Here is a 25,857-nt window from a genome sequence, read left to right on the forward strand (position 1 = left end):
TCATTTCAGATAAGAGACAATCCAATTTGTGTTGCATGGTGTGGATAGTGTGTGTATGTGGGTGTAGTCTGCCTAGCCAATTGACATTACAAAAAGTAATTGAATTATGAGCTATGTGGATAAACCATGCAGTCATCAGTGCTAAACGCCTTTGGCAGCTTCATATGTTCAGTTATAGATAATCAACATCTGCTTGATTAGCCATCTATTGATTTTGCAGTCAATGTAATATAAAGTAAATATAATGGCTGATATGCAGACTAACATAGTGCTGGGGCTGTGAATGCCGCACTATTGCTAGGGGGAGGGGCGACTGTGAGGTTCTACACACAAAGAGAGGTTTGTACATTCCAAACTAAGGCACAATTAAGGCAAAGGGTTTCAAACCCTAATAGCTAATTAAGTCACAGGGCATTAGGGTACTATTAGTAATTATAATGGCAAGTAATGTGGAATAATAGCAATAACAATACTAGAAGCATAAGGGGTCAAGAGATAGCAGAGAAACAATTTGGGTCTGTAAGCAGAATTCATATGTCAAGGCTCTCCAAAGTGCCCACACTTTGTGTAGGAAGGGGTGCTGGTTAGGAAACAGAAGCAGACACCTGGTGCATAGGTTTATGAAAATATCAGGGAGATGCTTGGTGGAATGGGATGAAAAGGACTCCCAGGCTTAAGAGCTGCGTGGAGGAGGACAGAAAGGAAATACCAGTTTAGTGCTTTGCCTAGAGCACCAAAATGCCTACTATTGGCTCAGTTCATTTCCCATGGAAGCTTAGACGAGTGCATTACTTAGTGGCTGACATCCAGAACAGCAGTCGAAGGATGTAGCAGGAGCTACGTCCTCACAGAGAGAGGTCGCACATAGATAGGGGCTTCCCAAGCAACAGAACATGTGAGCAGGGGGAGGACTGTGTGCACCTCAGGGACAGATTTGTGGAAAGCAAAGAACACTTCTAGAAAATTGCTCCTGCCTTCCCCACCGCTCCCATGCATCCTTTGATGGGTGCTCTGTATGTTAGTCTGAGAGTGTGTGTGTGTGTGTGTTTATCCCATAGTAAAGACAGATACATTTGCTGATGACGAGTCCAGTCTTCAAACAGTCTCAAAGCTTGAAATATTAATTTCTAGGTTTAGATTTATCTTCAATAAAAAGAAAATTGTGTTAACAAATGTTTTGAAAATACTTCGTTAGATGAAACTGGCAGTGAGGATTAGGCACTGCTCCTTACCTACGACAGACAGCAGCAACAAGATACTGCAGATGACTATGGAAACTGTGATAGCTGTTTCACTTCCTCCAAGGTGCAACATAGCAATGATTTGAATGAATTTCCCAACTTGGATCTAAGAAGGAACAGGAAGGAACCGTCACCAAGTTGTTTAATGAGAAGCTAAATCAGAAATCAGGTTACTGGGGAGGGATGTTCTGCACAGACAAATCTGCTCAAAAAATTATACAATTGCTGGCTTTGCAATACTGAATGAATCCTAATGCTGTAGTTTAACAGCAGGACTTATTTTGATCATCACTGCCAGGACTGTTGGTTGTTGTCTATTAAGTGTTTATGTATGTGCAAAAGAATGTAAGTGTAGGGCACAATGATCCATATACTCTGGTGAAAAATGGGTGCACTTCCACTGAAGTGGTTGACTTCTACTATTGGACTTGAGCCTGAAATAGTGTGTTCAAATTTCTGCTCAACAAGAGACTAACTGCAAGATCTTAGATAATTTGCTTGGTTATGGTTTGTTCCTTATGTTGATTTTAAAAGACAAACGGATACTTCCACATTCATGCTTGAGGATTAGTGATAGTATAATGTGAGAATGCTAACAAATATCTATTCCAGAGAAATGAAGGGAGAAACTTCTGAAGGAGCTCGAGATTTGGAGCTTCTCTCCAAGACAGAAGGTGTATGTGCTACAGTTTTAATATCGTACTTCTGCACAACTTCAGATGCGGGTATAATGTCCAAGAATGCACCTGTGTCTTTTAAACCAAGACAACCAGCATCTGGTTGCTGTGAGGATGAATTATTATTCAGATGCAGTTGATTCATCTTTAAATTAAGATTGTACTTTGAACTACCTGACCCCTAGCTGCATAATTTATTCAGAACCACCACAGTAATGCACAATAATATTCACTCAATCCCTCCTGTAGTTTTCTAGTTTTCAGACATTTGATTTGAGACACAAAAAGAAACATGCACAGCAGCCTTAACTATGCTTTTTAAAAAAAATCTTATCGATTAGATAAGGACTGAAAAGCATTTCGCATACTACAAACACCTGGCAAAATATGGGTGTAAGCAGAGGCAAGCTAATGCCTTTCAAACAATACTGAGACTAGAATACATTCAGCTTCTAATAAAACTGGGCCTGTATACATATACATATATAGCTATGACAGTTTCCATTCTAAACCACCTGTATGAATCACAACAGTTCTTGTGCATAGAGGCCAAACTAACATATTCTAGCTTTGTTATTTATATTGCAGCTTTGGCCAAGGCCCAAATCAGTATCCAGACCTTCCTGTGACAAGCAGCACATGATTTTTTACAAACTAATGAGACACAATTCTTTCCATTTCTTTGAGAAAGTAACACTCAAGTTTCCAGAAGTGAAATTGCCACACAGTTTTAGTTGTTTGAGGGTAAATCCTGCCCCCCGCCCTGCGCATAAGATCTTTATTATATAGATGAAGATACAGAAGTGACTTGCTAGTAATTACTCTGGAGGAAGTCAGGCACAGTGATTGACATCCTAACAAAGCACAAATGTTGGGCTCTGTGGAAATGGGGTTTGTACACAACTCCCCCCAAGTCCTCCTCCCTGTATACTGTTTCACAAGAGGGTAAAACTTCCCAGCTCCACAAGTTAGGGATGTGCATGGAACTGGCGGCAGTCGGTTTGACAGCGGAAGGGGGATCTTACCCCACCACTGCGTTTCCCCCACCAATGCTGTGTTTAAAAATGGTCCTGTGGGGTGGCAGCGTACTTCCTTGCCGCTCTGGTGCGCGTTGGACCGGAAGTGCCCCGTGTGTGTGTGCGTGTGGCGCACGTGCACGCACCGGGCACTTCCAGTCCGACGTGCACCGGGGCAGCAAGGAAGTATGCTGCCACCCCACAGGACCATTTTTAAACACAGCGCCGGTGGTGGAAATGCAGCAGTGGGGGTGGGGAGAGCACCTTCCTTGCTCCTTAAAAGGTAACCCTTTGCCAGTCCTTTGAACTGGTTTGAAGGTCCGTAACAGGGCCTCTGAACCGGTTCGTGCACATCCCTACCTGCAAGTGCTCTCTAAGTTTGCTGCCCCTCAGCAACCCGCTGCCTCTTTTACAGAGCACTTCTGGAACATGGGCACAGCTGGGAAGTTTCAATTTGTGGTGCAACAGCACATGGGTAGGAGTGTTGCACATTCTGATGATTCTCCTGTGAGCCAGAGATAAGTTGTGAGGTAAATGCTGGCTTTTTGGCTGGGCCTTGCCCACACAGGCAAGACAACTACAGAATCCTGGCACAAGTTACTAGAAATTGCTACGCACTCCACTAGATATCACCTCTATATGACAAGCAAAGGAACGTGGAAAGGGTATCTGAACTGAAAAACAAAACAAATCCAACAGCAAGAAGTGTCACTCAACATATTCCCTTGTGCCATGTGAAGGTAGAATGCCTCCTATCACTATCCAAAATGTTGGGCCTAGTGTTTATTGATATAATTTAATTGTGGGTAATCCAATTTAATAGAATCTGTCACTGGAGAGTTCCTCGGATGGGATTTATTTCCTTTAGAAACAGTGTCAGGCATCGGTTGATTTTGATATTTCCCATGTGCTTTAAAATGTTGTTAGACAAGATGATAACCTTGCCATATCTGGCAAGAGAAAAGCTTATCAGGTGGTTCTACTACTGGTACATTCTGTTGCAATGCATAGAATCAACATTTTCCAGTTTTGCAAACACTTGATTTGTACAACAGAAAAAAGTGTACTGCAACCTTAACCACACAAAACAAAGTTTTTGTCTTTTAATTCGAGAAGGCCAACATACACATGTATCATGGTTCTTTACAGATTTCAGCAGAGCATGCTGACATATGTGCATCCAACAATGCTGGGAGTGTTGCAGTCAGCAGAAGTTCCACATGCTTTGACTAGGAAAACGGCTATGCAGAAACATTAACTCCCATTTTACATTCTAGATTTTGGAAAAAAATTCTTGCCAAGTTGCCCTGGACTGATATTATTGCAAGAGGCAAAAATGCCCAAATTGTATTTAACTATATTACATATAGTTAGAAGTAGATTAAGAATCAAGCTTGACAGTGTGTTAAATGTAACATTTATTTCCCATCTTAAAAAAACAAACAGCTGCAGGGGGGTTCTGATATGGACTAATGGACTGCAGTATGGGGGAAAACAAGTTTTATTAACCCTCCCCCCCCCATGGCCATCCTGACAACACCCCCCTCCTAGCACAGGGGGCAGCAAGAGAGAAAAGGTAATGCTACATTAGGGAGCAGTGGCTGAGGATGGCTAAGGAAGAGAAGTGGGGACATTCTGAGAGAGAGAGGCAGAAAGATATGGTGGGCAAATCCATTAGGACATCGGGAACAATAAGACGTTTCTACTGGGTGTAGAAGGAAGACCACCTTTTGGAGAGGAGAGCTGGTCTTGTGGTAGCAAGCATGGCTTGTCCCCATAGCTAAGCAGGGTCTGCCCTGGTTGCATCTGAATGGGAGACTTGATGTATGAGCACTGCAAGACATTCCCCTCAGGGGATGAAGCCGCTCTGGGAAGAGCAGAAGGTTTCAAGTTCCCTCCCTGGCATCTCCAAGATAGGGCTGAGAGAGATTCCTGCCTGCAACCTTGGAGAAGCCACTGCCAGTCTGTGAAGACAATAGTGAGCTAGATAGACCAATGGTCTGACTCAGTATAGGGCAGTTTCCTATGTTCCTAAGACAAGGAAGGAATATTATGAAGGGCATCACATGGTCTGAATGAACGAAGTACATGTTTTTGGCAACAGAGTTCTCAGGAGAGGTAATTCAAATTGACCTCAGAAACAGGATTGTAGTCAGTAGAAACTTCCTTCCTAGTTAGCTGGGCACTGTGCTGTGGCTGCTAGAAGAACTGATGTCAGGAAACATCTTTCAAGGATTAACAGCCACACACAAATGTGGAAATATATTTCCAGACTTGCAGCCCTGGCTTATAAGTGATACACTGGCCAATTATGGTGGACTGCTGTGGAGGAAAGAGGACTAAACCTCTTGGGTTTCTGTAAATAAGCCCCTGGGGCTATTCTGATGATCTGCAAAAATTGGGCTAGGAGAGCATAGCCTGATTTTTGCAGATCATCAGAACCACCGGGCTCAGCTGCGAGCCCGGTAGTTCTTGAGCGGCTAACCCGCTCAAGAACCCCTGCCCCCAAACCTAGTTGTCAAAATTGTGAGTAGCTGCCGTGCGGCTTCGCACCACGCCTACTCACGAGTAGACCCCTGGAAGGGAGGCGAAAAGCCACCTCCTGACTCCAGGGGTCTCCTCAGTATGCCCTGCACACTCGCGCAGGGCATACTGGGGCTTCCAGGGGCTGCGTGGCCCCTGAGTTCCCCAGCCCTCGCTGGCTCTGTCTCTGAGCCGGCAATCGTGTGGGCGGCCGATCCGGCTGCCTAGGGCTCCCTCTCCACCTGTAAGCGGGGAGAGCAGGCTTAGCCCGCTCTCCTTGCTCACCTGAAGAAACTGGGTCTCACAGATCATGAGACCCAGCTCCCTGTATAGTATCACATATTAATATTCCCAAATCTCTTCTTGTAAATAAGCCCTGATAAATGAATTGTGTTATGTTATATTTGTCAGGCCTTCCAGCTGGCAGGCCCAAGTACTCACACAGTCGGGGGGGGGGCAAGAAGACGGAGGCAATACAGCCCCTGGGTACAGCCAAAGTCAGCTGGGACCTTACACAGTGGAACTCACAGACCTTGGATGGGCCAGCATGGCCCAACAGGTTGCCTCCTGGTGGCCAAGACCAGAAGGCAGGTCCTCAGCAGCTGGCAAGACAGGCAACAGCTGAAGGAGGGAGGATGCAGGCAGCTACACTGGAGAGGGTGGAGTCAGGAGAAGGTGGTTGGGATGGCCCTGATTGCAGAGCTTTATTTAAGGTTTGGATGGCCAGGGATGGGGAGGGCTGGAGAGACGGGAGTGATTTGGACCTAGAGTCCCCTGGTGGCAGCTGGTAGAGGGTGATAATTAACCCCCTCGCCAGCACCTCTGAGGCCACTTCCACAGCCCATGCACAGGATAAGAGGAAAGAAGGCAGTTCCAAGCCAGTGTGTGACAATATCCATAAAGACTCTGGAGTATTGTAAATAGGATTTCTGTGCTTGCAAATCCCCCTGTGCATGGAGAAGGGTAGCAGGGTCAAAAGTTCATTCTTGGTTCTCTGTACTTTCACTTTTGGTCTAGCATTTTGAAAGTTGATTTTTTGGGAAGTGAAAGAGATTTTTAAAATGGAGGGAAACTTTATTTTTGTTCTAATAGGGTGGCTTAAAAAACTGTTGCGCCAGAGAAACTGTATATAGTGGGAATTGTTGCCAGAACCTAAGAGGTATACTTGTGGGTCAAATGGGCCATAACCCAGACAGGGGTACTATTCTCATGACCTCCCAAAAGTGGGCTAAGGGAACCCAGCCCGGGTTTGGGAGGTTGTATGAGGCAACGGGAACCACGCGGCTCCCAGCAGCAAACCTTCCTAAATTCCCCTCCCCTTAAACGAGGTTAGCGGAGTGAGCGCTCCGCTAACTCCGTTGACTGGTTCGGCTCCACGCCACAGCGACTCATGAGACCGCTGGCCAGGAGGCTCCAACAAGCCTCCCGGCATTGGGGGGAGGGCACTCCCCAGAATGCCTGGGACTTCCAGGGGCCTCCCCAACCGGCTCCATGCCGGAACCAGTAATCATCTGGGCGGCTGATCCGGCTGCCCCCAGGAGAAGCTCCCTGCTCATGTGTGGGGAGAGTGAGTCAAGCCCGCTCTCCCTGCCTAACCCCATCCGGCTCTCCACACTGCTTGTGCGGAGAGCCTTAGAGAGTCTTGGAAGCTAGAGAATTCAAGTCTGCTAGAGAGTCAGAGCCGAAGGTTTAAGAACACAGAAAGCCCTGGAAGTCACTCTGCTGCTGGGAGAAACCCAACTGAAATCACTAAGAGGAAAATGAAGAGCCAGGCTGGATTGAGCTCCAGATCTGTGCTGTAATCAGAACCACCCAGCAAGCCAGAAGCTGACAAGCAAGCACAGAGGACTCTGAGTAGGGACCAGTATAGAGCCAAGTAGTAGATGTGTTTTCCCAGTTTTTATTTTTCCTGACTTGCTCTGTTAATAACTGTTTTGAATTTGTTTTTTGTTTTTTTGCTGCAAAAGTAATGTTTTAATTGAACCAATTTTTCTAAAAGTAAATTTTCTTGTGTCCCCCCCCATCATTGAAGTTTGTTTTTGGGTTGTGTGTATGTGTAGTCCGCTTGATGGCAGTGGTAAAACGGTTAGGAGGAATAGAGGGCTGTTCCTCCACACCTGCCAAGTATGCAATAAAGCACCAAAACTAAGTATGGATCTAGAGAGCTGAAATACATAGCTAGTGTGGTGCATCTGACCTGAGGGCCGTGTTTCACATGTTGATAATGTAGCACAAATTTAACTGACAGTGACAGCACACTTGTCAGGACAAGGCAACATACATTATATACTCTATATCACCTATTGCTCACACAGTTTCCAAAATTAAATCACAAAACCAGACTCCTTAAAAAAACCAAAACAAAAAGAGCCTCTCCCCTCTATTTAAAAGTTCCCATCACAAATGGAATTTTCTCATTTTATAGTTCCCTTTAACAATGGGTCAGGAAATTCAGGGCCCTGCTATTTCTGCCTGTGTATGTTTTGCTTTTGTAATGGAACCTCATGTATAAAGACTGCAGACAAGAAAAGAACACTCTCCTCTCATAAGCTGTGTTAGGAGCACTGGTTTCTCCTGCTTGGTGAAGTTTCCATCCCACATTTGTGAAATGCTCTGCTTCTGGGGAATATTTGGCCAAAGGTCTCTTAAATCCCTCTAGGCTCCTTCTCCCTGAAAAACATGTATTCCTGCCAATTTATTATTAACACATTTACTGGAAAAAAGGGAAAGGGGGTAGGGAAGGAGAGAAAGCAATAGGCAGTCAGGCCTTGGAGAGAATGCTTCCACCTGTCTCAAAGTGTGGAGTATTTTAAATTCTCTGTAAGGAAGCCAAAGGCCCTCTAGAAAGTAAAAGAAACTACAGAGGAAGAAACACTATTGGTGGGAAAGTCTAGGGGGAAACCAGCAATGAAGACTCATCAAGCTGCAAATGAAAACCATCAAATTGAAGAAAGCTTGCACAGAACAGCAACCTCCCCCCATATAAGATCAATAACACCTGGGATCCTGCTCTTTTGAGGGATCCACAGCCACTTACATAAGACTGACAAAGAGCAGGGGTCCCAGCTCTTCTTCTTGAATGAGGGACTGACTAATGTTTCCCAGTGCTATCTAATTCCAGGATACCTCTGCCTTGGATATCACACTACTCATCATATCCACTTAGTCCTCAATCCTGTACTGAGAGCAGTAACAAGAACTGCCACTTGCACATGGGCAAAAGAAGGCAAATCTTTTTTAAAGGGAAGGGTAAGGTGATAGACAGAAGCTGTAATTCTACACTATATTACTGCCACTTGGGAACATGCCAGCTCCTATTCCCAACTTTGTCTTTATTTAATCTATTTCTCCTTAGCAGAACTGGCTATTTCTTAATTGGACATGATGCCAGCCGTCTGTTGTTAATGGGTTTCAGTTACTCTGGGCCTGCAGGGCAATCCCTGCTTTTCTGCCCTCTCCATCTCTGCCTCTCCCCAAGGCTCTGTCACACTTTAGTATTATACTTAAGGATGACAAAGAAACAGAACCCAAGATAAAGTAAATGGGCTTGAGTCTTAGTCACTGTTGAGATGAAACTGCCTTTCAGCCCAGACAACATGGTCGCCAGGAGACAGGTTTACCCACACCCCATTGCTATCCTTGAGTGCACCCCTTTATTTTCTCTCATATAAGGAAACTGTTGGCACTTTTGTAGAAAAAAGTGGAATTTTATACAAGGGGACACTCCTGCAATAAAGGGAAAGCCCATCTTTCAGCTCCCTATTGCGATCCATTTACGGGCCCAGTTCAGAAGTTATACAAAGAGGCTCTACACATGATCCGTGCGTCGAGCCTAACTGGGCTCTGTGGGGAGAGCGGGCTTAGCAGGGAGCTTGCCCTGGGCAGCTGGGTCGACCACCCACACAACTACCGGCTCTGTCAAGCAGCCCTTAAGGGCGGTGGGGATTGGGGGCCTTCCGGCCCCTGGAAGTCTCAGAATGCCCTGCACAAGTGTGTCGGGCATTCTGGGGAGACCCCGGAGGCCGGGAGGCTTGTTGGAGCCTTCTGGTGGGGGATCTCATTGTGAGTCACCGTGGCGCAGAGCCGCACTGTGGCAACTCACGGTTGCCAAAATGGGGTTAGCGGAATGCTCGCTTCGCTAACCTCATTTTTGGGGGGTGGGGGAAAGAGGAATTAAGTGGGCTAACCACTGGGAGCTGCCAGCAGTTCTCACAACTGCTTGAAAGTGGGCTGGGCTCCCTTAGCCTGCTTTTGAGTGGTCGTGTGAATAGCTTCATTGTAGAGATGCTGTTCTCACAGACAGAGCCGGGTCTCACGATCAGTGAGACCCGGTTTGTGCAGCAGAGGGGGAGAGGGGAGGGGCTAAGTCCGCTCTCCCCGCAGACAATCAGGGAGGGAGCCCTGGGTGGCTGGATCGGCCGCCCACATGATTGCTGGCTCCATGGCGGAGCCGGTGGGGGCTGGGAGGAGTGGGGGCCGATTGACCCCCGGAAGCTCCAGCATGCCCTGTGAGAGCATGCAGGGCATGCTGGCGAGACCCCCCAGAGCTGGGAGGCAGCTTTTCGCCTCCCCTCCAGGGGTCTCCTCATGAGTAGCTGTGGCGCGGATCCACGCCGCGGCTACTCACAATAAAAAAACCCGGGTTTGCGGAGTGCTCGCTCTGCAAACCCAGATTTAGGGGAGGGGTACTTAGGCGGGTTAACCGCCTGGGGGCCACCAGGCTTGCTGCGAGCCTGGTGGCTCCCACGATCAGGCAAAATCAGGCTAGGCTCCCCTAGCCCAATTTTGCCTGATCGTGGGAATAGCTCCAAAGTGTCCCTGAGAGCAGGTCTGGAAGCCACCACAATAGTGATGTGCTCTGAAACTCCATCCCCTGTTCTCCATGTTTACTGCATTTGCCTTACTGCTGTATGTGAGGAAAGTTCCCAAATGCTGTATGTGAGGAAAGATGTAGAAAGCTGGCACACCAGTGTTTTACATCACAGGAAGGATCTCTCCTTGTGTACAGCTTTGGTCTCTTGAGATTGTAAGCATGGAGAGTGGGTTTTCAGAGCACACAAACAGGGTTTTGAAGTGCACCATTGGGGACACTGTACGCAAGTAAAGGCATCCCTACTTTGTAGGAGATGCAGCTCCTGATGGCATTGACTCTTAGCACCAGCAAACACTGCTGACCACTAGGGAAATTAGGTGTAGAGACAGGCAGTAAGGGCATTCCCCTGTGACCTACTTTCTCTACTCTCATTCCCTTTTGTTCGAATGATAGTCTCAGGCTTTATTCTCTCACCTGGGTGCTTTCCAGATTACATGCTGTTCATCAGTAAAATGCTTCAGCTTGGCAGGATCGTTTTGAAAACATATATAGCTAGCACAACCCTTCTACAATGGGAAAATACAGGGGTTTTTTTGCGACGCACATGCAATGTTATAGGACTAAAACTCAAGGATAAAATCCGAAAGAAGGCATCGGAAATGTGAATGGCACCTTGCTGGCAGTGCAGGGACTGCGATGTTTAAACACAGGCAGTTCGGAAGCACACCTAACAGACACGCAGTGGCACTGTTGCAGAGTGTAATCTGGAAGCGCCCTGGAGAGAGAGAGAGACTTCCTTCTTCTCCCTTCCTTCTTCCTGTATTTAGCAAGGCATGTAGGCCTTAATCTATCTCTCTGATGGATTTCCTAAATAAACTACTTTATTTCAAATTTCAATGCCATGTCTCCAGACATTATGAATTAGCAGTGCTCTCCTTACCTGTGCATGTCTGCTGCAGCTGGGATAGATAAAGATATCTCCCTTCCAAGCTCTCTAACACGTATAATGTCTGTGTAGGGCTATAGTCTCCCATACAAATAAATTGCTCTCATCACAATGTGGTCCCCAAGTGAACTATTACTTTATCCCATACAGGTGTACAGGGGTCAAGAAATGTTGACTCAGTTCACCAACTGGACAAAAGTCTAACTGGTCAGATGGTTCCTTAAGCTACGTTGGCGCATGTGTGCTGTTGGGAAGAAGCTACATTAGCTTTCCACATTTCAGAAACACAATCATACCTGTTGTGAAGGAATGAGGCATGAACCTCCTCTTTTAAATATAAGATTTCTATATTGCAATGGCTTTGCTTACTTCCTATGTTAAAAAGCTGTGCAGGGGTCAAAAGTTCACAGCTCCTGTTCTACAGTTTGGTTTTGGAGGGAGAAGAATTGTACTGGTTTAATTTTGCAGGGAAGAGAGGTTTGCTTGAAAAAATTTGGAGAGGAAAACAAGAGAATATAAGGAGGCTGCTTTCAGCAGAGTTGGAGTGTGCAAGTTGGAGAGCTGAAGAATTCAAGTGAAGGAGTTCAAGGAGTGCAAGTTGTTGTCAGAATCAGAGAGAATAAGAGCTGGTACTGGAAAGAGAGCTGAGATCTCACTGGCAGAGTAGAGATTCTCTGGAGTACTGAAGTACTCCCAAAGCAGCTGAAGGAACAGTCTGGGATTGAACCCCCAGAACTGGGAAGAAAGAGCAGGACCTGAGGCTGAGCCAGGGACAAGCCAGGCTTGCTGCAGAGCTGACTAGGGTGATTGCAAGAGGACTCTTGGCAAGGACTCTGAGTGAAGGTCCAGGATTAGTGCAGGATAGTTTGGATGCAGTTTGCTCATATTTTATTTGTTCCTTGTGCTCATACGGTTGCTGTTTTGTACTGAAATTTCGAGAAGAACCATTGTTTTAAATTGAACTATTTTAAAGTAAAGTTTTCTTGTTTTGAAGTTAAACATTTGTAGTTGCTGTCTGTTCCCCCACCCCACACTTAAAAAGCCTTTCCACCCTACTAACTTTGAATGAGACAGAGGTTTGGAAGGCCATTTTAGTAGACACGGCCAGCAAAAAAAAAAAAAGTCTACTTGGTGGCAGCACGGTGGATCCATGACACCTGTTTACCTGGGAGTAAGCCCCATTTAATGCAATGAGAGTTACTTCTGAGTACACATGCATAAAACTGCACTGTAATTTAAGTACTACTATCTGATCCGGCGCAGAGCATCTGCGCCCCTAGTTCATTCCCCCCCTATAAGCCCCAGTCCATTCTCCTCCCCACTTCAGCCCCAGTCCGTTCTCCCCGCCCCTTCAGCTCCAGTCCGTTCTCCTCCTCCCAGGCAGCTTTCCTTCCAGCAGCACCTTCCCTCACTGGCCGGTGTTGCCGGTGCTTCCCCTCCCTTCCTCCCCACCCGCCGGCAGTGCTTTCTCTCACTAGCCAGCCTGGCCAGCGCTTTGCTTCCCTTCCCTGGCTGACGCTTTCCCTTCCCTTCCTCGCCTGCTGGCCTGGCCAGCGCTTTCCCTCCCTCCGTCCCTGCTTGCAGTGCTTTCTCTTGCCGGCCTGGCTGGCACTTCCCTCCCCTCCTCCCACGCCCGCCAGCAGTGCTTTCTCTCACCGTTTGGCCTGGCTGGCTCTTCCCTTCCCCACTGGCTGGCCGGCCTGGCGCTTTTCCTCACCAGCCAGCCGGCACTTTTCTTCCAGCCAACCGGCTGCCACCACCATTTTCTCCCCAGTCCCCATCACTATCCCCCAGGCAGCTGCTCGCAAACTCTTGCAAGAGCTCCCAGGCATGGAATTAGCGATGGGTACCTTTAGGAGAATTATATATGAGTCTGTTGTAAACAAGACACACACGCCCCACTTCGAAGCAATCATGTTACAATATTCCAACCAGTGATTTTGTTGTTATTATTGGTTGGTTGGTTGGGGGAGCTTTTTTAAAAAATGATGCAGCCATGGAGGGATATAGGGGCTGCCTCCATGACAACAGGGAGAATACAACCTTGGACTAAATCCTGAGTGGTGCACAGGACCTGCTGCGAGTTCGAAGTGTTGTGGAACACAGAAAGGAACACAATTTCTGGCAAAAAAATAAAAAAATAAAATGCAAGGAGACAGTAAGGGTGTGTGTGTGTGTGTGTGTGTGTGAAAATAGAGTTTGAGGAACATTTAGCTAAAAGCATCAAGGAGAATAACAAAAACTTCTTTAAATACATCAGAAGCAGGAAACTTTCCAGGGAGCCAGTTGGACTGTTAGACAATGAGAGAGTGAAAGGGATTATTAAGGAGGATATGGAGACTGCAGAGAAGCTAAACAAGTTCTTTGCATCTGTCTTCACAGCAGAGGAAATTGAGCATATACCAGTGCCTGAACCGAGCTTCTCAGGGACAGAGGCTAAAGAATTGAATCAGACAGAGGGGAGGAGAGGGGAGGGGAGGGGGAATCTCCATAATGCACTGAGCATTTGTGTGGTGCATTATTTGAGCTCCAGGGGGCGAGGAGGCATGTCCTGGCACCCTGTCCCTCAGAGCTACTGACAGGAGCCGATGCTCATCTGGGCAGACGATTTACCCACCCAGGGACGGCAGGATGATTGTCTGCGGGGAGGTAAGTGCTTTCGGGCTTCCTCCCCACAAAATGGGTAGCCCTTTCTCACTGCACGTGAGAAAAAGAAAGGACTCCATGTGTGGCAGCTGTGAAAAGACGAATTCTATGTGGAATCATTAGGAAGGGGATTGAAAATAAAGCTGCTAATATCATAATGCTGTTATACAAATCTATAGTGCTGCTAACATCTGGAATTCTGTGAACAGAATTCAATACCTCAAAAAGGAAATTATAGAACTGGAGAAGGTGCAGAAGAGGGCAACCAAGATGATCAGGAGCCTAGAGAACCTTTCTTATGAGGCAAGGCTACAACACCTGGGGCTTTTTAGTTTAGAAAAAAGCCTGAGGGATAGAGATAATTTTTCTCCTCCTCTTATAACACTTGAACCAGCAGTCATCCCATGAAACTGATTGCCAAGAAATGTAGGACCGACAAAAGGAAGTATTTTTTTTCATACAGGACATAATTAACGTATGGAATTCTGTGACAGCCCGCAATCTGGATGGTTTTAAGAATGGCTTAGATAAATCCATAAAGGACAAGTCTATCAGTGGCTACTAGTGAAGGCAATAGGCCACCTCCAGTCTCAGAGGCAAGATTTCTCTAAATACCGGTTGCAGGGGAGCAACAGCAGGAGAGAGGGCATGCCCTCCGCTCTTGACTGTGGGCTTCTCGGAGGCATCTGGTGGGCCACTGTGTGAAACAGGATGCTGGACTAGATAAGTCTTGGGCCTAATTTAGCCCATGATCAGACAGGGCTCTGCTTACGGGGAGAGCCCAAATGCCATGGTAAGGGCCCACAAACTGCTTTTCTCCATAGGTTCTAACCACTGTGGAGGAAATGAGGTCAGATGCATTTGCCTTGGTGATTGGGCTCTCTCTCTGTAGGCAGAGCCTAGTCATGGTGGCAGCCTCTCTCCCCCTCTGCTTTCTTCTGTGGCCTTGGTCCAAGCCTCAGTGGAGAAAGGCAGTGGGGAGTGGGGATGCCTCTGCCACTGGGCTCTGCCTACGGGGAGAACCCATTCATGGAGGCAAGCGCCTCTGACCTGCTTTCCTCCACAGCAACTAGACATGAAGGAGAAAAGCAGTTTGGATTCTTTTGCCTTCACGACTAGGCTCTTCCCATTAGGCAGAGCCCAGTTGTGGTGGCAACTCCTCCTTTCTCTCTGCTTTTGCCTCCTGCGGCCCAGATTTCTCTGTTGCGGTTCATATCCAAGCAATGGAAAAAAGCTGAGGATGAGGGGGGCTGCCTCCATTAGTGACTGGGCTTCTCCTCCCCCACTATCCCCGTGATAGCACAAGGTTTGAGAATTGATTGAGGGAGGGGAGGGGCTTTCTTTACACTTGTCTGCCTTCATTTTGCACTCATCACTAATGAGTAGACTAATGAGCATTTCCCAAGCCCTGCAGGTTAATGGCTGACATGCACTCCTATGAGAAACAGCGATTCGTGGGGGTGCAATGAGTGTGTTCACACAGAACCAAGGTTTCCCTCCCTTCTTTGTCTGCAAGGGTGCCTGAAATACATAGATCTTCCTTCCACTATTTCCCTTTCCTAATGATGGGCATTTCTGCCACTGAAAATCATGCAATTTAGTATCTATCAGTTTGTATACACAAAGTTGTATATACAACTTTATATTATTCCATTTGTTAACAAACTGCTATTTCAGGAGACAATCTCACACATGATTTGTTGATTAAATGATTAAGTATAGGTAAACATTAGTAAACATTAGCTTATAGTAAATATTAGTTTTCTGAAGTTCAAAAAGCAAGATTTTGCTAACTGTAAAGTAAAATTATGTGAACTCATTGCAAATTAAATACATGATATTAATATTCACAATGAATGCAAATGTTATTTGATTGTTTGAATCAACAAATCAACCACATTTGAGTGACTGAACACAAACCTCATTGAGCATCAGCATAAATAGCAAGACCTTATTGAAGAGACCATTGCCATCAGGTGTGCCATCCTACCACCAAAATGACACAAAAGTAAAGGGAACAAGCAAGAGGGATTAACTGATATTGTTATGTGGCCCCAACCTCACTTCCCTGAGCAGTGAGAAGTTCAAGGAGTCCAGTGTTACTTTGGGTTCTGGTTTCCTTTGGAGGAGAAATCACTGGAAGCTTATGGTGTCTTTGTAATATTTGGTTTATTTACAAATATTCCAGTTGAGCATTAGATGATAGTTGGAAGTAGCAGAAAATTTCAATAAGTCAGCAGCAACTAACATCAGTTCTCAGACAGCAAAACGACACCCTATGTATTCCAGGCTCCACCAAAGTTACCTCTCAACACCTTGCTTGCAAAGCTCCTGTTTCTATATGGTGACTACATCTCGGGTAGGAGGATGGTGAGTCACACATCCACTCTTCCCATCAGATAAAAGATATGTGTATCTTACTAGATTAATGGCTTCCCCTCTTCATATCAGGGGACATGAACTGATCTTCCTCAATCATTAAGAAACATTAGCATTCCTCTGTCAGGCACACTTACCAGGCATTGCCCTAAGGCAAAAAAACCCATAGTGAGTTTAAACCATCTACAATGAACAGATCCAAATTCTGCAACATAACTTGATGGTCAGGACAGTGGGATCCATAAGGAGGGACACTGCACTATTTCAGTTGAATCACTTGCAAACTGTGATGAAAGCCAAATTCTAATCTGTGGCACATTGTAGACTATCTGGGCTACCAGACAGATTAATTACATGCTGGTGAATACTTACCGTAACAGGGAGCTGTCTTTCTGAGGTGTTCAAAGATTCATTGACTGAGCAGTGAATGACTTTGTCCGAAACAATTTGGATCTCACAGGAAATTAGGCCAATTTTAACTTCATATTCATTGCTTTCCAGGCCAAGATGGTCAGGCTCTTTCTAATTATAAAAACCAAAATAAGAACAAAGTGATTATGTTAGCAAATGCTGGTCTCCCCATACTTGCCACTTCTTGAAAGCCCCATTAAACTCCAACATTTCAGAAACCTGTTTATTCACACCAAAGCTCTTCTTCTCAATCGGTATTTTCCAAGGCGCCACAGGAAATACACCACCCTCCTCCCATTCCATTTCCAGTCTCTTTCCAGCTCCCAGAATGGAACATATCAAAGCTAAATGCCTTTGAGGTTTGGGGAAAATGTCTTTGATCTTTCCCTGATATCTGATTTTTTTCTTTAAAAAGCACAAGTCTGTCCCGAAGCTAATGAGTGCTTAGATTGCTGCTGATGGGTACATTTAGCTGGGCAATGCTTTTGAAGTCCACAGTATTCAGTGAGGACATTCTGCAGTACATGAAGGACTTCAACTGGCATGGTTCCTTGGCCAAACCATCCAAGCACGTTTGTTTTGATATACCTGTTTATTTAACAGGAGCTGTTAGAATGATGCAGGGTTTCTCTGAATAGGAATGAATATTCCTTCTCCATTGCTCCCTTCAACTGTATTTTTGCCTATTGTCTAGTACTTGCCCCACCCCCACCCCAAGCCCCATTCTTATTATTCTCAAAGGATGCAGCAGGCCTCTGCTAGAAGGTATGGGTAGTTCTTAGGATCCTCCTTGAATACCCCATGTCTAAGTCTTTGCATTTCGTGATACAACCAGGAGGGCCTCCTTATCACACCCATCTCCTGAATGTTGTTTTATTACAGGAAGTAATCTGCATCCTGAATTGTTACAGTGGTTGAAATGTTGGGAAGTCCTGTTCCAGACTATTTCTGCCTCTCCATGAATCCTTCCTTAGAGACTTGAAGGGATTTCATAAATCAACACTGACTTGTTCTCTTTCACTTCCCTATTGATCTGTCTGCCACAGGACAAGAGTAAATGGAGTCAGTGGAGTAGTCCATCTTTGTTTTGTCTGGGAATGGCTTTGGACATGATGTGAATGTGTGAGGAGGAGGAAATAAAAGTGCAAGTTCTGAATATCAATCTTCCTGACTTAGAAAATATACAATCTAGACCCACATCAAGAGCTTGCTTATCTCCCAGGACTGGGGAAGTCTAAAGTTCTATTTTGGACACAACAGGAAGGGTGAGGCACTGGCATTTCCCTCCATATTAGCATCATATCCAAAGATACTCAATTACACTTAGGGAGCTCAAACAGCACTGGCTGGCATTCTGCACAATGCAACACTGGTATTGCATAACACCATAACTGGTGTTAAGGACTTACCAGGGCTGCTGTGCAATGTGAAAAGCCTGACTGTATAGCATGACAGGGCAGCCACAGAACATCTTTAAGCAGCTTCTGGGTAGTTGCACGGAGCAGAACGTTGAGCATAATTTTTTTATCTGGCAGGTATACTATGACATGGTTGGAAACCACTGTCCTGTTGGCTTTAAAAATACCTTATCACAATTAATTACTCATCCCCACACACTCAGCCTATTAATAAACTCCACTGAAAGCTGCTGAATAAAAACCATCTTTCCTATGGTAAAAGTTGTCAGTATGCTTCATATGTATGGCATTCTTACATGTATAACTAATGTCAAAGGCTCTCCAGGATGGTGTTTGATCCACTTCTCCTTTTTGGCTGTGAAGAATTGGGGATCTGTAAAGTATTCCAGGTGGAACTTGCTAATGTGTATGGTCTCCCTGAGAGGTTCAAAGGAGTACAGGCTGTCATCAGTATATAGGCGTCCATTGATGTAAAAGTCCACTGGTGCTGGCTTGTTCACCGTGGTGAGATTGGAGGCAGCTGGAGAGGGGCAGGTAATCACAGTGTCGGTGTGAACCTTACAGTTCTGAAAGCAGGAGAAAGTGTGCATATCAAAGAGAGATAAGTGATATCAGTGCGCAAACAAAGATTGCTATGACCAACAACAATGTGAGTATTGCATCAGTTAAAACAGCACTAACTATTTCCATCAAAACTTCACATCAGCAGAAAATCTTCACTGAAAACAAGCCCTGCTGCTGGTATGCATAGGAGTTTGTGGTTACTAAAATTGTGAACATCAGTAGGTCATGTATGTGAATTGTATTTTGATTGGTTTTGCAAACTTTAGTTGCATGCCTATAACATCTTAAACACCATAATTACAAATTGTGGAATTCTGCCTTACAGTCTGGTCAAAGAAAATGACCAAAACCTATAATCATTAAAATGCATGCAAGAAAACATGTTCTCAAATTTGAATAATCAAATTTACTGTAAAACATTTTGTTTTCAGAAATGGATAATGATACAGTTGAAATGGTCTAGAAGACCAATAGCAGGGCCATCCATGCATTAGCTTCCAACAATGCAGCTCAGAAAATCTAGACCACTGAATACGACAGGCAGAAAGCAAGTGCACCCTGGGTAAAGTCTGCTCACACCACACCATTAACTAATTAAGAGCCAGTGTAATGCAGAAGCCAGAGTCTTGGGCTTAGGCCAGATAGGCCCATATGCAATTTCTTGCCTAATTAACAAAGCTCACTAGGTGATCTTGGTGAACTCACTCTCTCAGCATCACCTAAGAACGGACCCTGCTGGATCAAAATAAAGTCCATGAAGTCTGGCATTTCATTTCTCACAGAAGCAAACAAATGCTTCCAGGAAGCCCACAAGTGGGACATCAAGGCAATTGCCCTCCCATGCTGTTGCTGCCCCATCCCCGGCAATAACTTTTCAGTTGTATACTACCTTTGACAAGGAGTTTCCTCATAGCTATTATGACTAATAGCCAGTGACAAACAACCTGAAAGAGTTGCTGTTGTGATCATAATAATGGAGGGGGTGGAAAGAACATATTTACCACTCTGAGTTCTTTAGAGGAAGGGTAGGTCAAAAATGTAATATGTAAAGCCTAAGTAATCTGACCTGTGCAGAAATGTCTACATGGTCCAAGACATGGGAATCATTCAGGCTCTGAACATGGGCATTGAGTCTTTCCAAGGGGAATGCAATTGGAATGGTAGTCTTTATAAAACAGGAGAAGGAAAAATGCAAGATTTTAGGTAGAAGGGAGGCAGGCGCGTGTGCGCAACACCCCCACTCCAATGAGCCACAAACCGAAACACCAAAATAAAAAAGGAACACATTTCTCCTTAAGAACTATTAGCATTTTCAAGCTTTTAAAAAAAATCAAATTATTTGCAGTAAAAATGCTTACATGTAGAAAAATAGACACCTATTCAAAGTTAATCGCTGGAATTCTGCAACCCATTAAGCATGCTTGTTCTACAGAAATCAAGGGTGCTTAAGAATGATTAGAACATAAGAGTCATACATTACCTGATATTGTTACTTCCCAAGACAATGTCACTGGACAACTTGGTATGGAAAGTAATCAGGTCAAAAGTCTGGTACTTGTGATTGTGACAGACATGACCAGAGTCCTGGTAATCCCACAGACATTCCTACAGACATTCCCAGAGTCACATGGGAAAGATTCATATGAAAGCAGGTTCCACACTTGTCAGTTAATATATGAATTGACCTTGAAGTCCAAGTAAATTGGCCACAGGGCTGCAGTTTATATTAGGAGCGTTTGCATTTGCTGAATGAATATTATATCCATTTATACAAAACATAAATTCTCTACTTTGCCTTCTCTTCCCATTTGACTTGTGCTTCTGACAATTTCATTTTTTCTTTTCTCATGCTACAATGATGACTTACTGTTTGTTCTTTCCCAATAGTTTGTACTGCCATAGACACATTCTGAGCCATCAAAAATCCATTTCCTTTCACAGTGATGATCCTTCCTCCACTTAAAAAGACATAGAAAAGTAAGGGATGAGATGAGGAATGGGGCATCTCTTTTGTCACTCACAAAAGACACAAAATAGGTGGTTAGGGCTTGACCTGCTGTCCCTGCAGACGAGCAGGGAGCTGTCCCTGGGATCGGCCACCCACACAATTACTGGCTCTGTCATGGTGGCGATTGGGGGCCTCCTGGCCCCCCAAAGGCCCAGATTGTCCTGCATGAGTGTGCAGGGAATTTTGGAGAGCCCCCCTTGCCAGGAGGCTTGTTGTAGCCTCCTGGTCGGGAGTCTTGCTGTGAGTTGACGCGGCAACACACAATTGGAGAAACAGGGTTAGTGGAGCGCTAGCTCCGCTAACCTCATGGGGGCGGGGCCTTAAGCAGACTTGCTGCCGGGTGCCTCATGGCTCCTGGCGGTTCACACACATGGTGGGAACCGAGCCCAGTTTCCACTGCATGTGTGAATAGCCTCAATGAGTCAATTGGAAACAGGTGCTGCATGAAAGAGGTCTGTGGCTCCATTGAATCGGTTATTTTTTAACTGGAGATTAAGCCACTGAACCTAGAAGTCTCATATGTTCATATGGCCTGGAGACTACCACTGAGGGATGATTCATGTGTTATGTTTTTCGCATGCATGTGTTATGTTTTTAGCATGTTATATGCTAAAAAAGTTTAGTGGCTGACATCCAGAGCAACAGAGCACTTGTGGGAAGACATTAGGCTAGCACAAAACTGTTGTGCTAGTTAGTTGTCCGAAGTCTGGAGTTTGAAATCCAGACTTGTGCAACTGCAAACATATTTGCGGGCTGCACAGTGGCTGCACAACTGTGGCACACCTGATTTGTCTTAATTATATTAGGGAACTTTTGTGCAAGATTGCTATAGTGCAATAGCATTTTTGAGCAAATCCTAATATTTAGCACAACTAAGCTAACAGGTTGCACTACCACAAATCTGCTCATTTCACAGCTGTTCTGTTGCTCTGGATTCAGCCAGTGTTTGCTATGTGATATGGGTACACATACATTTTCCCAGTGTAAGGTAGTATAAGCAGCATTTTATAACTAATGTGACTCTGGTTTCCTGGTGCAAGTATTATACATGTGGTGAAAAGTACATTTGGGGTGGCTAACAAATAAAATTTATTATTGTTGTTGTTGTTAAGGTATATGCGTAAATCAACATGTGAAGCAACCCTTATCACAAAGATATTATTGCCGACATAATGCATCTGTTCAGAGCAGGTAAAATACTTTCTGACTATTGATGGGCTAATTAGAAATAAGCATGAAAGTCTCAGTCTGATATTTAAAGAGCCTCCAGTTTTGTCACACAAGGCTTCCTAAGGCAAAACACAAACCATCTGCCCTAGCCTTCTCAAATGAAAACAAAGAAAGATGGCTTGGCTACAGCTCTTACACTTCCCAAAATCTAGGCGCAGATAGGCCCAGAATACCTGTTCCCCTAGCAACTGCCTACACCAGCTTTGGAAGTGCAGTCTTACAGCCTGAAAGCCCTGTCTCACATTCAGTGGGAAGGGCTTGGCAGTGGGCGGTGGGAGAGGCTGCTCAAACCTACCTTCCCTGCAGATGTTTTCTCTGTCCTTCCTGGGAGGGCACATCACCCGCCCAGACTATTGCTGGCTGCCCCTGGTAGCACAGAGGGCCAGGGGCCAGCATGCATCATTCTGGCCCCCTGGAAATCCCACAATGCACTGCATGAGTGCGCAGCGCACTGTAGGGATTTACCTAGCACTGGCCAGGAACCAAGCAACCAGTGCTGACAGACAACCACAAAAACGGGGCTAAGGGAGCACTCCTTAACCCCTCCTAAGAGGCGGGCTCCACAGGTGGGTTTGCCACCATGGTGCCACCGGCATCTGCTCACCTCCTGCTGCTTCTCAAGCACAGCCAAGATCAGGCTTGGCTGCCCTAGCCCATTTTTGGCTGCGTGAGAGAACAGCCTCATCATCTAAAATTAAAACTACACGTTATAGGGAAACAAATGGGTGTTGTTGGTCAGAAACTCCTTGGCAACATGTAGTTAGGAAGACAAGGTGATGTAATGTGATGAATTGCATTAGAATCCCTACCCCCAACGTCATTGGGAAACAGATGTGATGATACATTTCCTTTTTTAAAAAAACACCCAAAAAACTATGTTACAAACGAGTTGGGGATGGGGGAGAGATGCAGGTTAGCAATGACCACAAATCTCCCTGTAATATAATCAGGGCCTATGGATTATAAGCTCATATTTCATCAGTCTGAACAAATTGGCATCAAAAGAACAATTTATAACTAGTAGCCACCTAATGGCACAGCGGGGAAGTAACTTGCCTAGGGAACAAGAGGTTGTTGGTTTGAATCCCCGCTGGTACTTTTCCCAGACTATGGGAAAGACCTGTATCGGGCAGCAGCAATATAGGAAGGTGCTGAAAGGGATCATCTCATATTGCGCGGGAGATGACAATGGTAAACCCCTGCTGTATTCTACCAAAGAAAATTAAATGGCTCTGTGGTCCCCAGGAGTCAACACCGACTCGATGGCACAACTTTACTTTAGCTAAAAAATAGCAAATGAATTTTATCACCAAGTTTAAATGAGACATAGTGGCTGACACATTCTGCATTGTTAGGAGCAGTGGTGGCTAGATGACCTTGACGGCCTGAGGCAATGGCAATCAGCTGCCTCCCCACCCTGCACTGGCCCTGCCCCTTGGGTCAGAGCCACTACCAGCCTGTTCCCTCCATGCCCCACACCCTCCCTCCCTCACTGGCCCACCCCCACCCCACAGCCCAGACACCACCCGGTTCCCCTCCTTTGCCAGGCGGCCTCTCATCAACGGCTGCTATGGTACTCTTGAAACACCAGCATATTGTCTTTCACACACTTTCTCTTCTCCAGCACCATCATGTTTAGAGCTGTGAGGAAAGAGAGAGAAAGAGCATGCAGCACTGGCGCCTGCACAGCATTGCAGCTTCTGACATCAAGAGGTAGGACAACGAAGGAGTAGCTACCACTGCTGGATGCATGTTGCACGTTGCTTTGCCACCTTACATCTTATTATTATTTTCTACGTAACTCGTGTTGACAATTTTTGTTGAAAAGTGGAAGTAATAGCGATAGTGTAGTATTTTGCAAGTGGCAGTGAAGCAGCATGGAGCATCCTTGCGCACATCACCCACCTGCATGCCACTACTTTCCGTGTATTTTCCCTTGTGTCTGGAGCTGGTGCTCACATCATCTCACCCTCCTTGTCAGCCCCACCCCACCGTGCTTCAACACATCTAGATGCTGCCCCTCGTACCCCTGTGCTGGCTTGGTTTCATTGTCACTGGTCTCTCCAAAGGTGGATGGCAAGGAGGTTGGAGGTTGTGGCAGACAAGTGGGTGTCCACGGGGGTGGGGTGGTGGATACAGCATCCACATTCATTGCCCCTTGGCATGCCTGTGCCTGAGGCCATCAACTCACCTAACTTTATTGTTGAGCTGCTCCTGGTTAGGAGGGAGCAGTCTCTTTGCTCCACCCTTGCAGAGAAGCAGCAGTCTCTCTCCTGTGGAGCTCAGCCAAAGGCTTGTCCTGCAGCTGATTAAATGTGGCAGGGGGAAGTGATTTAAACTGACCTCCCTTCCCTCCAAATGTGCAATTTGGCTTCCAAAAACATGTCCCTGAAGGTTGTGCTGCCCTCAGTGACTTATTTCTGGTAGCAAAAAAACCCCCAAACTTTTTTTGGGGGGGAAAGCAGCAAAAATTGTTTCCCCCGCTCCATATGTGTTTGGCTGTGGGGGAAGGCTTTGGCTGAGCTTCTCAGCAGCCTGTCTGCAAGGGTGCAGCTCTTGCTTTGCCATCCTAGTGCTGAGGAACACGTTGGCCAATGCATGTATATAACATCCATTACAAAGCAAGAATACCAAGCAGTTACACAGACATAAATCCTGGATCTTTTGAATACTTGTTATAAAAGAGTGAAAGGTTTGGACAGATGTTTTTGTTCTGGACAATCTGCCTAAGAAATGCTAAATGTGTCACCATCAGTGTGAAATCAATTAAAGAAAATAATGAGATGGCTCTAGCACATGTCACTGGTACTGAGGGAAGGAAAGAGGAGCAGCTTGTCTCCACTGGTTACCAAAAACTGCATTCAGACTATACCCAGCATGTGGCCTTTCATTACTTCAACCATTTCATGTTCTACTTGCTTTAATTATATTGCAACATCAGGTGGCTCATCAGGGAATTCAGAAAGATAGTGAATTATCCCCTTTGCCTCCAAAAGACACTCAAAACCAGAGTGTTAATGTATAGGGCTCTTATAAGCAGATTCTTCACAAGTCATTTAATACCTCTCTAAAGCCTCAGTATGCTGCAGTTATGCATATTCATAGGCTCTCTGAAGCTCATGCCATATCTGTATAACTGTTTGGGGTATATGGCTTTCTTGAAGAAATTGCATCCCAAGCTGTATTTGATCATTGTGGAGAAATAATGTTAGATCTGTTATCCATTTGATTAACAAAACTGCAGCACCACAATGAACAGAAGCAATCCTATGGAGGCAAAACGGAAGGTACAGCGAGACGCTCACATGGAATCGTGCAGTATACACTTGAAAGCACTTCATACCCCTGCGTGGCTGTCCTACAATAATAGCGCCACTGGCATACCATAGTGTAGCATGATGTTTGTTTTAGATTTAAGCCTGGATTTTTCTGCTTGGCTTAAGTTGTTACATTTTGTAGCTGTCACTACACATTTTGACCCAGTTCTGTCCTTTATCATCGTCATTAAGACTGATAGAACTTCACATCTAGCACTGGTTGAAAACTGGTTGCGTTACCCTCGCTCTTTTGCTAACCGCCCTCCCCCCCCCCCGCCACATACTGCAATTTGGTTCTGGCTTTTGCAGCCATAAGTAACACTTTCTGCTAAGAGTACTGCGTGAAATCATGGCACTTAGCCTTGGTGGCAACATGCACTTCCTGAGCAACTTGGGACGGAGGTACACTTGCCGATCTCTCAGATTTCTTTGTTCATATTACATTGTTACACACTTCAACACTGGATGAAGCAAGGAGTGATTTCACGGCAAAATTCAAAAAGGAACAGGAGCCTCGAGGGCTTCAAGGAAAAATGAAATCAAAAGCAAAATGTTTTAAAATGAAATGTGTTGGCCTTGCAGGTTCTTTTGAATAAAAAATTGCAAACTGTATCCTCTGTATCAGCATTCAGGGCCCGTTAGAATAGTACAGTTATGTCGACTTTGGC

The 25,857-nt window shown here is 45.4% G+C and overlaps 1 protein-coding gene across 3 annotated transcripts in view; it reads right to left on the minus strand.

Annotated features, from left to right (window-relative positions):
• The window catches only part of PLXND1 (plexin D1), a 245,944-nt gene that overhangs the window by 71,216 nt on the left and 148,871 nt on the right, over positions 1–25,857 (minus strand). For all 3 annotated transcript variants that reach the window (XM_053295803.1, XM_053295804.1, XM_053295805.1), the window contains 4 exons: positions 20,502–20,592; positions 18,367–18,636; positions 16,614–16,763; positions 1,233–1,347 (listed from right to left, as the gene is read on the minus strand). In XM_053295803.1, coding sequence (XP_053151778.1) covers positions 1,233–1,347; positions 16,614–16,763; positions 18,367–18,636; positions 20,502–20,592 — 626 coding nt within the window. The remainder of the gene's footprint in view (positions 1–1,232; positions 1,348–16,613; positions 16,764–18,366; positions 18,637–20,501; positions 20,593–25,857) is intronic.

This window comes from Hemicordylus capensis, chromosome 2 (assembly GCF_027244095.1).
Source record: "Hemicordylus capensis ecotype Gifberg chromosome 2, rHemCap1.1.pri, whole genome shotgun sequence".
In the NCBI taxonomy this organism is placed as follows: domain Eukaryota; kingdom Metazoa; phylum Chordata; class Lepidosauria; order Squamata; family Cordylidae; genus Hemicordylus; species Hemicordylus capensis.